This window comes from Ochotona curzoniae, unplaced genomic scaffold (assembly GCF_017591425.1).
Source record: "Ochotona curzoniae isolate NIBS_2020 unplaced genomic scaffold, NIBS_Ocur_1.0 contig_832, whole genome shotgun sequence".
Classification (NCBI taxonomy): Eukaryota; Metazoa; Chordata; class Mammalia; order Lagomorpha; family Ochotonidae; genus Ochotona; species Ochotona curzoniae.
In genome coordinates this window covers 6,055,134-6,067,924 of record NW_024466580.1, presented here as the reverse complement: position 1 = coordinate 6,067,924, position 12,791 = coordinate 6,055,134, and the positions used below count along the sequence as shown (strand labels likewise).

At 45.2% G+C, this 12,791-nt stretch overlaps 1 protein-coding gene across 6 annotated transcripts in view; it reads right to left on the bottom strand.

Moving 5' to 3' along the window:
• Positions 1-12,791, bottom strand: part of ETS1 (ETS proto-oncogene 1, transcription factor) — a 64,957-nt gene that overhangs the window by 28,734 nt on the left and 23,432 nt on the right. For 4 of the 6 annotated variants that reach the window (XM_040992681.1, XM_040992682.1, XM_040992679.1 and 1 more), the window contains exons 2-3: positions 2,262-2,381; positions 568-768 (exon numbers count right to left, since the gene is read on the bottom strand). The exons of 1 other annotated variant lie outside the window; for it this stretch is intronic. In XM_040992681.1, the coding sequence (XP_040848615.1) occupies positions 568-768; positions 2,262-2,381 (321 nt within the window). The remainder of the gene's footprint in view (positions 1-567; positions 769-2,261; positions 2,382-12,791) is intronic. One more of the 6 variants, XM_040992680.1, reaches the window with a different exon arrangement.

The following is a 12,791-nucleotide window of genomic DNA, read 5'->3' as shown; positions in this document are numbered from 1 at the left end:
GTACATGAGTCACTTGGTCCAAAAGGTTGGAAGAAGCTGGTAGGGGAGGCCATGTCATTATAAGGTTGCGACACAGCGTCCTGATTTAACCCTGGTCTCGGCTCCAGATGGAAGAGGTGGACTGCACCAGCGCAATTCCACTCAAGTCAGTGGGCAGAAAAGTCTGTCTTGTTAATGAACCTTGAGAAGTAAAGCATTCCTGTGGACACGATCAGGTATTATTTGGCCACCAATCAAAGGAAAGTGTATTAAGATTCTTGAGAAGAAAAAAAAAATCAGCAAAAAGTTATTCTAGGGCTGGCTGTGGGCAGCGTTTCTCCAAATAGTGCATGGGCTTAACATTAGATGCTGTGTTCAGAATTCTGCACACTGAGAAGCTTGCGAAAGATTAGCATCCAAAACTCTTGATACATAGCCAGTAGCCAAAATAATTAGCATTTACTAAACAATGGCTTAGGCACATTAACAGCAGGCACATCCTATAGACCATGCATGCTGTGACAGGACACCCAAAGACAGAGGTTTGGGGGAGCCCACCACTGCCTACACTTGCAATGAACCACTTACCTTTCTGCAGGATCTCCAGGTGCTCCCATAGGATGTCCCCGACAAAATCTGGGGCCAGCTCAAGAAAGCAGTCTTTACCCAGGGCACAGAGAGCTGCTCCATTCATACAGAACTTCTGGAAGTCCACACCCTTCAGGCTGAACTCATTCACCGCCCACATCACCCAGTCCCGCACATGGGTCTCTGTCCACTGCCGGGGATCTAAGGGAAAAGATCAAATGAAGATCCCACAGGTCAGCATTAGGGAGGACACCGAAGAGCTTGTGTGAGCTGAGAACTAGCAAGCACCACCCTGAAAATGCCATGTCACTGGGCACCTTTCAGCCACAATTGCACCTGCTCCACCTTGCCAGCTAGGAAATCACTATCATCCAACAAGTAACCTAAGAGCATTGTCTGCTGTGTGCTCAGGCAAACATTTCCTCGAATCTCTTTTCTTGCCTCCTTAATTCCATTACACTTTCCTAAAAGCCTTGCACAAAGAACAAATGGCTTCTTTAATAGCAATAATAACGGTAATATGTTTTCTAGAGATTACACAGGCCTCTCCCTGCTCCTAACTCTAACAGTAGACTCAAAACCATTCATGGCAATTGTTTTTATCTCAGTCAATCATGTTTAGTGATAACCACAGCAATTAGTGACAGTCATTCATCCAAATGGCTCTTGACAATAGCTGTACTGCCAGGTGCTTGTATTATATTGGAATCCCTACAGAGTAGGTACCTATCTCAGGCTCTGTGGTGAGAGTGCAATAGTGCAGACAACACACAATCTTCACATGTAACGAGAGGCTTAACACAGCAACACCTGCCAACGATGGAACTTGGAAAACATCACAGCTGCTCCAAGATTACCCCCTCATCCAGCCCATTGCTTCATGACACGATGGAAACTGCGCTGGTCAGAAAGACTTTGCTCTGTCTTGTGATCTTAGAGAGTGCCTGGCACTGCTGTCAGCCGAGGCTTGTGGTACATAGGCAAACATGGGAAAAGCGCTACAGACACATTCACAGAGTCCACCTGAGGTTTGGTACTGATGGGGAGAGGCCTCACAGCTGGCAGAACCAGCTGCTCACAACACAGGTTCACTCCCTTTCAAGAGGAAAGCATCCTTTTGGGTCTCAGCTGCTCAGAAAATGTTCCCTGGAGAAAGCTGGTGTGTTCTCCAATCACCTTGCCCTTCTGGGTCCCTAACGAGCCCCTTTGGCTGAGAACACCTGGGCAAATCCCATCCACCAAAGTCCATGGAAGAAAAACGAGCAGTCAATTCAGAAATGCAGCTCGCTGAGTTTCCTGCATTTGATGGTGGCACAGGCAGCACCCAAGAGGAGAGTTCCCAGACTTGTCTGCAGTTCAGAATTACTTGAGGACCTTCAAAAATACCATTGGCACCAAAAGTTGAAATTTAATTGATCTGGAACAGGACCTGTGCTATGCAAATTTTCAAAGATCCAGAGGTGATTACAATGTGCAGACAGTGTGGAAACTGCCCTAAGGCCAGGGGAGCGCTGACAGGCCTAGAAGCCAGGAAAGCATCAGCAGGTGGGTCTGCGACTACTCCCACCCACTGCTGTGAACTCCAGCATGCTTAGGCTAACATCTGCTTCCCCCACCCCCCAGACTACATGTGTGAAAGTGAGCCTTCCTTAGGAGTCTGGCCTCAGATTCTTATCTCGACTATGAAAACTTACCTTTTGGGATTCCCAGTCTTTGCTGCTCTTTAGTGAAACCACTGAAAGTAGCTTTCAAGGCTTGAGACATCATTTCTTTGCTACTAGGAGTTAATAGAGGGACATCTGCACATTCCATATCTGAAAGGGAAAAAAACGACATATGAATAACAAAAAATAAATAGGTAGTTAACCACTCACAAATCTAACAGGATGCAGATAGGCTAAAGAAGACAGGCTGAGAAACACGGCTGTAAGAACTCATCATAGCAGCCAAAACCTTGTGTTTCAGAGTCTCAACTCCGTACCTGTACCCAACAACAGGTGGGGAATCTTTGCTTGGTTAGGGGTTCTTTGGATACTGACAACATCATTTGTGGGCCACACAAAATCACCAGCTTAAAACTTAGCCTGCCTTACATTTATCAAACTCGAGTTCCACCTGCAGTTGATGAAAATTATTTCACTGGCCCTATGGAGTCTGCAGCCAGACTTTCTCCAACCTTGCTCTGCACCATGGCCCACACTGGAGCTCTTGGTTCACTTCCCTGTTCTCACTGCCAATTCCCATCACCTGCTAATGTAGAACATGCGAGGCAGCAAGTGATAGCTCAACAAATGAGATCCCTGTCACCCATGTCAGAGACTTGAATTGAGTTGCTGGCTCCTGGCTCCTGGCTCCTGGCTCCTGGCTCCTGGCTCTGGCCAACCCAGCCCCAGTCCCAGCCCTTGCAAAGGAGCTATCTGTGTCTCTCACTCTGAGTGTGTTTCTCTGTGAGTGAAGTTGAGAAAAAAAATTTAAGGGGCTTTCCACACAATGTGCAAGGCCCCTTACAAAAAAAAAAAAACACAAACTGTTGCCTGTCCCCTTCATAAAAGTATTTTCACTCTTTCTGTACTCCCCTGCTAGTTAATCCATTGTCTCTGCTTGTCTTTCCCACTCATTGAGGATCTTAGTGTTACAATACACTTTGTCATCTATAAAAAGTAACAATATTCATCCATAAAACAGGTAATTATTTTTGCTTTTGCTCTGTGCAAGGAATGAGAGAAAAAGCAGCAAATAGCAAATACGATGCCCTCCCCAGCTTCCTGATTCTGCAGAAGGTCCAGCCTCTAAAGTTCGATTTTCACAATTAACGTTCAAACACAACATCCAAGGAACAATAGAGAGGCGCCCTTCTTGATCATCTGGAATTCCAGCAAGTTGGAAAGCATCAGTAGAGGACTCTCTTCCGAGAGACAGAATAGTCCAGGCGGGAAAGGAAGAAGTGTGGGCCCCAGAGCACCTGCATCACCCAGAAACACTGAAAACACAGATTCTCCATTCAAATCCCAGTCTTACTGAATCACACCCTCTGGGGATGCAGCCCCAGAAATCCAGGTGATCCTGATGACCACTATGGCCTCTAGATAGACAACACGCTTTTCACCAAGCAGTGTAGCATCAGTCAAAGTCATGGCCTGGGTGGGGAGGGTTTAGCTGTTTTAATATCACGAAGATGAATGCAGCTGCAGCCAAGTCTTGGAGGAATACAGCTGCTGAGGTGAGGCTGGAAAGGTCACCATGGCTGTTTGGTGAAGAATGATTCAGGAGGTAACTGTGAATGGACATGTAAAAAAGAGACAGCCTCAGTTCTGGTGAGCGATGACACGTACTTGGACCAGGAGACAGAAGTGCACTCAGGGGTTTATGTAGGACATAACAAAGAGAGAGGCGACCAAGCCTGAACACTGGCCAACATAGTATCATTTGCTAGGGCCATGTGCACATAACTCTGAAATCTTCACCATGTCCTCTTCAACCTACAGGCCATGCTCTCAGTGTAGGCAGGCCCAGAATTCGAGCTGAAATTGAACACCTCCCCACCAAGACATGAGCTGAGAATTTCAGCTGGCTTCCCTGTGACCAGCTGGCAGCAATACATTTTGACTGAAGTGACTTCCAGACAGTTCTAGCTTCAGTGTGTTGTTCAAAGCTGACTTAGAAAATGGCTGAGTTCCAGGCTAGCTACTACAGAAGTAACCCAACTAGCCACTTCTGAACCTTGGCTAGTGACAGACAAAACAAGAAGTCCCTGGACAGACAGAATGTGCTCCTGGCTGAATGAAACAGAAATATTAAGGGGAAAGGATGACAGTTGGTGACCTCCGACAAACATGAGCATCTCCCATCACAACAGAGGTTGCTCAGAAAGCCAAGCGGAACCTTCCGTCCTGTTCCCTTTCACTGATGCTGTCAAGAAACTGCTCTGAAGCCAAGTTCTTCCCCAGGAAGCACCAGGGGTTCATGGTAGCTGCTCCCCTAGCCTGGGGCCAACGAAGGGCACCCTGAAATCTCCAGGGAGTGGTGAGTTTGAGTTGCACTGGGACATGCCCCCCACCAACCAAAAAAAAAAAATCTACTGGAAAAATCAACATGCCTCCAGAAAGGCTGACAAAATGATGGAAAATCCCAGAATGTTAGGGGGAAACCTGGGGGGAGGGGCACAGAATGCTGATTACATAACATCCAGCCCTACAAACAATGGAGCAATCATCAAATGAGTCAGTAAGAAACACATGAGTGCTCCCTGACCATCCCCACTCTACTTGTCCAAGAACAGCTAAGCCACAAGCCCAGAAAGGCCTTCCCTTAGAGCAGAAGTCAGTTCTGCTCAGAGCAGGGGGCCCTTTAGGCCACCAGAAGGTATTGATTCTGAAAGAAGAGACAATGGCAGCACCCCCAGCTCCCTGCACAAAGCCAAACCCCCAAGTAAATCAACAAATGGTCAGGGAATTAAAGTTTTCCAAATTTGGATCAACTCTGCTCCTTTCACTCCTACCCAACACAAATCCATAAATGAACTGTGTGCATGCTGTTTCGTGTGTTTGCTTCTACCAATGGATTTATGACTCGATGAAAAGGATTCTACTGAGGACAGGAATTAGCCCGGGCAGCACATGTGGGAAACACAAGCCAGGCCCGGCAGACAAGGAGCAGTTCTGCTGCAGACTGCAACCTTAGGAGGCTCAACATTCAAACCTGTGTAGGTGTCACCAGCGTGATAGGAAGGCCAAAAGCAAGAGCGGCTTCCTGTGACTCCACACGGGCTAGCAGTGAGGGGGGAACGTTGAGCTGACAGTTCCCAGGCCAGCTTTCGTTTCCCATCAGAGAGCCAGTATTTCCAGGTTCTCTCTTGTTATCTCTGAGGGAAGCACATGGAATGACTTCTGCTTGTCATCTCATGGCCATCAGTCCACAGGCTGCCAGCCACAGCTGCACTGGGGCACTCTGGTTGTGAGATTCAAGTGCTGGTTATCTTGGAATCAAGCTCACACAGCAGAATGCTCAGACATCAGCCTTTGGATCTGACAAGCTCCCCAAATGGAGCATCACCGCCCTGGGAAGCAGAGGATGTAGATGGGGATCTCAAAGCTTTGCTCCTGTTCATTTTTTACTTAAAAATGAAATCAAAGCCCCTCTATAAGAAAGAGAATCCCTGGCCAAGACCATCTTTATGTGCAATTGAACTATGAGGAATAATCATGTTCAAAAATGACAGTAATAGAACATGCAAACTTGTCATAGAAGATACGAATGAACAAATAAGCTAGACACTGCGTGCTAGTGATCACAGCAGTTCTGCTAATTTCATCGATCAATAACTAATGATAGAGTGGAGATTCTGACATGGCTTAGCCTGAGTGAGCTACTCAGTCTTTTTTTTTTAATTTTAAAAGATTTATTTATTTTTATTGGAAACTTAGAGTTACAGAGAGAAGGACAGACAGAGAGGAAGATCTTCCATCTGCTGGTTCATTCCCCAACTGGCTGTAATGGCTGGAGCTAAGCTGATCTGAAATCAAGAGCCAGAGGCTCCTTCCGGGTCTTACACGCAGGTGCAGAGACCCAAGCCTTTGGGCCATCCTTGACTGCTTCTCCAGGCCATAAGCAGGGAGCTAGATGGGAAGCAGGGCTAGCAGGATTAGAACTGGTGCCCATATGCGATCCCAGCACATGCAAAGCAAAGACATTAGCCATTAGACTACTGCGCTGAGCCCTGATGTGATAAATTTTGTCTTCTTTTTTTATTATTAGTATCATTTTTTAAATTTCATTTTATTTATTTTTTTATTACATTGCATTGTGTGACACAGTTTTTAGGCATAGGCTCCTGGTATTTCCCTTGTCCAAGCCCCAATTTCTCCCCACACCCCCACCTAGTTCCTCTATGTCATTAATAAAGTATAGTTCTTCATACACAGTCATATGTCCATCATTGCGGGCTTGGACAATGGCAGAGAGTCCAGCATCCTATTGTCAAGATGTAGTAAATAGTTTCATGGTAAGTCCATCTTTGTCTGGAAGTAGAGATGCATACATACTGCATTGTATCGTCACATCTGGATACGTTAGTTTCCATTTCACAGCTACTGTACATTCCCTCAAATAAAAAGTCAAAAACCAAAATCAAAAATAGGAAGAAACGTAGACATTTACAATGTCATGAAGTTAAATGTTACTAGATATGACAGTCTCCATTACACAGCTACTGTACATCCCCTTAAATGAAAAGTCACAAAATAAAATCAACAACAGGAAGCAAAAAGAAATTAACAACACCATGAAGTTAAATAACATGCTACTAAATGACTAACGTGTAGCTGAAGAAACGAAAATTAAGAACCTTCTTCAGAAAATGATGCTACTGTATGATTTTTGAGTCACTGAATGATTTAATCAGAAGAAAGTGTTTTGAAGAAATGAAACCAACAGAAAACACCAAAATCCATGCGATATAGTTTCCGCTGATTTTTGTTGGTGAAATGTGTCTCTTCTAAACAATAAATAGATGGGTTTTGTTTGTTGATCCTGTCTACTAATCTATAACGTTTGATTGAGCTTAAGGCATTTATTTTCAGGGTTAATATGTATGAGTGGCAATTTGGTCCTGTCACTTTAGGAATGGGTTGTTCACTGGTTTAGTCTTCTGTTGTCATTTTACTAGGATGCTCTTCACATTTGCCATTGGTTTTGGTGGGTGCTATTCCTCTTCTCTGTCAAGAGAACATTTTGAGTTATCACTTTTAGGGCAGGTTTGGAAGAGGCAAATTCTTTTAACTTTTCTTTACTGTAGAAGAATTTTATTTCATTTTCAAAGACAAAAGAAAGCTTTGCTGGGTATGTTATCCTAGCCCAACAATTTTTTTTCTTTTACATTCTGGAATATGTCACTCCATTCTCTTCTTGCCTGTAGAGTTTCCTGTGAGAGGTCACCTGTGAGTTTAATATAGCATTCCTTTATATGTCAATTGATTTTTTTTCATGTGCACATTTAAGGATCTTTTCCTTATGTTCAATTGAAGAGAGAGCTTGATGATCATGTGTCATGGTGAAGATAGCTTTTGAGCAAGCCTGCTGGGAGTTCTGTGCCCCTCCTGGATCTTGTTTCCCAATTCTTTCTCTAGATTAGGGAAAATTTCCTTTATTATTTCATTAAATATATTTGTAAAACCAGTTTCTCTTTCTGTACCTTCTGGGATCCCCATTAACTCTTACGTTAGGCCCATTAATAGTGTCTTGCCATCCTTGAATACTTTTTTTTTGGCCTGATCCAGCTCTGCTTCCAGCTTTTTGTTTGCTTCTCCCTGATGACAGGAAATACCTTCCAATTCTGAGATTCTTTCTTCTACTTGCTTCATTCTATTTTGGAGACGCTCCATTGTACTTTGAATTTGCTCTGTGTTCTTGATTTCAGGCTTGATTTGCTTTATTGCTTCCTTAAATTCTTTGAACTCTTGTATGTGCTTCTCAGTTTTGATCAGAAACTTTAAAATGAGTCTTATGGATTCTGTGTCCTCCATTTTCTCGATGTCTTCCTCAGTTAACTCTGAGGTTGGCATAGGGTTTTGCTCCTTTGCAGGGAGTTTTCAGTAATATTCATTGTGCTTTGTCTCTTCTTTTGCTCTTGGTCATTATACTTCTGGTTAGCAGAGTCTTCTCATTGGGGCAGGTTTCTAAGCTGTATCACCCACAGATCTGCAGTTTGATTTTACTTATGGCAATTGGTACACAACTCTTTGCTTGTAGCCACTTGTGCCACTCCCTTGAGCGAGTTCCAGGTCTGAGTTCTTATGTTAGATTTCCACAAAGAACTCCGTAGCCCCAACTCCTGGCTCACTACTCTTCACCTCCTGTGATGCCGTGCTGAGGAGGCACCGCTGTCTGTACAACCTTTCTCCCACTTCTGGTTGGAGCAGGTCCCAGGATTAGGGAGACACCAAGTGTCCTATCTGGTTAGGTTGTTGGTGGTGCTGATCTTGCCGGAACCTATTTTGACCTGTATGATGCCACAGTCGGCATTATTTTCCTGCAGGACCAGTGCAATCCACAGAACTCAGTGAGTTCTCGCAAGCTCAGCACATGTGCAGTTAACCATTGTCCCCTGCAGTCCTTCTGCCACAGTGTACAAAATGGTGCCTGACGTACCACTACTACAGTTCTTGATCTGCTGGCCGTCAGGCCTGAGGGCTACTCATACCTGTCTTGGGTGGAACCTGAAGGATGCCACGTTGCTGCAGTTCACTGAGTCAGAAATGAGTTCACTCCCAGCTCAGTGTACGCTCAGTCCTTTCACTTGCCTTTACCTCCTTATGCAAAATGGCGCCCAATTAGGCTCTAATATAATGTAACTAATATCTCCATAGACATTAACCAGCTATAATTTAAGGGAAAAAATACTGACAAATATCTTAAATTCAAACAGCATGTTGCTTTAAAATGCTGAGAGCCTATAAAGAAAAACTATGCCTGTGTGGTGAAGACTCCAACCATAATTCACTGAAAACTGAACATGTCAGTGTAGAACAATGGTATCAAAATTCTTGCCATTGAGCAAGGTGGAGGAATCCACTATGGGGGGAGGGTTGTGGGAGGGGTGGGAGGAATCCCAGTGCCTATAAAACTGTATCACATAATACAATGTTAATAACAATAAAAAATCTTGCCATTGATTATTGTCCCAGACCCCACATCTGACTTACTACTTGTAAGGACTGTCCCACATGACGAAATGACATCAGTGCAGAGACCAGTGAAGAAACAAGGAAGCCACAATTGCCCAAGGTCAATGCCCATGTGAATCAGTAGCTTTCCTTGAATCAGCCTAGGCATCCTGAGCTGGGTATTGTGAATGCAGGCAGACAGCTGCCCATTTTTCTCTAGGGCATAATCCAAAACCACCTCACAGATACATCAAGCAAAATGTAAAATAAGGGTTTCCATGCACTTACATGTAACGGCAAAGCTCAGAGCCGTTTCATTTTCAAGAAGCCTTCAAGTGTGCTGTTTCTGTCCTTTAACACTACCTTGCCGACTTTGAAATCAAATGCCTCACACCAACACATGGAGTCTGAACTCCAAGTAGCTTTTGCTTGGGACAAAGTTGAAGACATCTAGCCTCCCTGGCCTTCCCATTTTTCTCTTTCACTTCTCTCAGTAAGGTCAAACAGAAGACTAGAACACCCAGGGTTCCCAGGGCTAAGTGGGCACGGTGTACAACCGAGGACGAGCAATCCCAAGTGCACATCCCAGATTCACGTGACCACAGAACTGGACCAGATCCCAACAGATGACGGTACCAGTCATGTGTGCCAGGCACTGCCAACAACACAGAAGCATGACAAAACACCAAGAGTGAGGAATGTGTCTTTCATCTGAAAACCGCTTCCCTGTTGTCCCAAACCCTTCACATACATTATTCCAGGATATCGCTTCACTGTGAATCTCCTGGACAAACACAACAGAGTCCCAACTTCACAGATGAAAAAGGCAAGATTCCCAGAGTTCAAGAGTTTAGCCTAAAGTCACTGATCAGCCAGGTGCAGCCAGGGCTGGAAGCCAGTTCTGAGATGCTTAAATCCAGGGTGCTTGTACTCCATTCCATTACAAACAAGAACAGATCAGAGAATCAAGAAAACTACACATTCAGAACTAAGGGAGAAAATTTATCATTTCTTGGTTTGAGATTGAGTTAATGTCAAGGAAATAATTAACAACTGAAAATGACTTGAAAAGATCTGGGGTTTTCTGTGCCCCATACGCCCTCTTTGAAAGCCTTTTACAGAATTTTCTGCAATCTCCTCCCTTCCTGGGATGAAGAAAGGCCAGGTCTCCTTCCTTGCAGATGAAGCAAAGCAGGTAAAGTGACAAGTTAGCCTCCTTCCCTATCTTTGCTCACCCATGTCAGCCGGCCGCTGTGCACACAACACTCAGGTTTTTACACTTAAAGGCTCACTCAAATGCATTGCTTACACAAAAGGAAACCAAGATGAAAACTTCTGGATCTTATTGCAGAGGGAAAGTGAATATGGGAAGAGAGAGTTCTGATGGTGAGAAAAATAAGAGATGGAGATGAGCACTGGACTGACGGGACTAGCTGGTGTAAAGCCATGGGTCCTGAACCCAACCTGCCGTTAAAACCACACTGGGTAAACTGTCTATTCAATCCAATTTTGAAAGAGGACTGCTGTTGAAGAAATGGCTGTATCCCTCTCTGGGTACAGAAGTTTCCATTTGGCAGTTTTCAAGGTACATGAAAGTAGGGTAAGACTCATGCAAAGCAGGGACACTAACATTCCTTTCATAAACCCGAAGCTGTGATAAAGATCCAAGATATGAGCAGGACTTGGCTTCCCCGAGAGCCAAGCGATGAATGGCTGAGTCCCAACACAACAGCCCATCACATTGCCCCAGCAGTCGGACCCCATGGAATCCAGAACAGATTCCTGTCAGGGACACGTGCAACTGGGTTCCCGCCCTTCTCTGAATATCCAACCCCCTCACGGGCATCAGCTAGGAACCCACCCCTAAGAAGAGATAAAGAAGCTGCACAGAAACCCCCATCCACCCTCCAGTGACCGGACTGACCCAAAAGGCAAGCTGTTCTTGTATTACAGCATCTTGGGTCAGCTGCTTGCACGCACAGCCACCCCTTCTCCGGGTCCCGGCAAGCCACATTGTTTGGGTACAACATGTCAACTCTGAGGTGAACATCTCTTTGCAGAGGGAAACTATCCAACCCCTTCAAGACTCCAGAGACAGTCTTCTGCGGGGTGCAGCACACCCTAACCTGCCCGGGGAAGTGCAGCCAGGAGCCCGCAGAGCAGGCCGAGCCTGACGAACATCTGTTGGAAGTACTTCTTCCTTCCACTCATCCTGCCCAACCCCCCGCAAAAGTGCTTTAACATATTATTACCACGGCAGCCCTGACAGCCTGGTGACTCACCAGGCTCACACATGCTTCCAATGAGCCCTTGACCATTACATGGTAGGAAAGCAGGAAAAACAAATGAAAGCTGTTGTAATTCGGCAGCGCCGGAGCCCAGACCTGCCAGACAAAAGGGACTGCAGGCATGTTCCCAAATTCGTTCAGGCACCTGACACGCAAAAGCTATTTTTAATCGCTGGATTTATTTCTTTCCAACCCCTCCACCATCCTCCACCTCAGCAAATGTTTCAAAGCTGGAGCAAAACCCAAATCAGTTCCAGGTGTGCAGGGAAACCCAGCGAGGCTCTTCCGCTCTAGGATCCCAGCCAGAAAGCGGAACTGCCCCCTGGGGACCTGCAGTTTTCTCCTCCCCTAGACTATGTCACCCACCCTACACACCGGGCACAGGGCGTGAAAGGTAAAACATTGGAAGCACAGGACCTTGCTGGAAAGACGGTTACAGGAGTGTCTTCTCCAGCAGCCTGGGTGAGCTTCGGCACAAGGACTGGGACCAAGGAGCCAAACAAGGAGCTGGCTTCCCCCTGTCTCACCAGGAGGACTGCCTGCCGTAAGTATAAAACTGCCCAGGGTTAATACCAAGTGGCTACTCAGCAGATCTTCCATCTGCTGGTTTACTTCCCAAATAGTAGCCACGTGATTGCAAGTTTCCGAGGCTTTGGGCTGTCCTCCTCTGCTTTCCCAGGCCATAAGCAGAGAGCTGGATGGGAAGTGGAGCTGCCAGGACACAAACCTGAGCCTACATGAGAGGATTCACCAATGGGAACCATTGTGACGGCCCCAAAGCATTTGCACGCACTAGAACTTCAAACACTTCATGAATAGTGTGTGTTGTAAAAAAATGATGCACAGATTTCAAAACTCTTTTGTACTGAAATATACTTGTCATTCCATTTTCCACCTACTTCCTGAAATACCCTCCTATAAAGACGACAGCATCAGTGGAAGATTTTTGTCAATGTTTAGAGAGAAAGAAGGAATCGGGCAACTTCCCCAAGTATAACTATCCAAATAAGAAAAAGGGGGAAATGAATGCAAAAATCAGTTCCTGAGATAAAAATTGAAGCTGACATCACCTGAAACTAGATCTGTTTTTTTAAAACAAAGAAGATTAATTTTTTACCTATTATGCACCCTCCACTTTTGTAGGGGGAAATCCTTTTTGTGGCAATAAGCATCTAAAATATGTCTGCTCTGACCACACATCCCCTCTACAGGAAGGCAACGGACCCAAGATGCCTTTGGGTTTGAAAAAAATGGCTCCTTTGGATTAACAAGACCT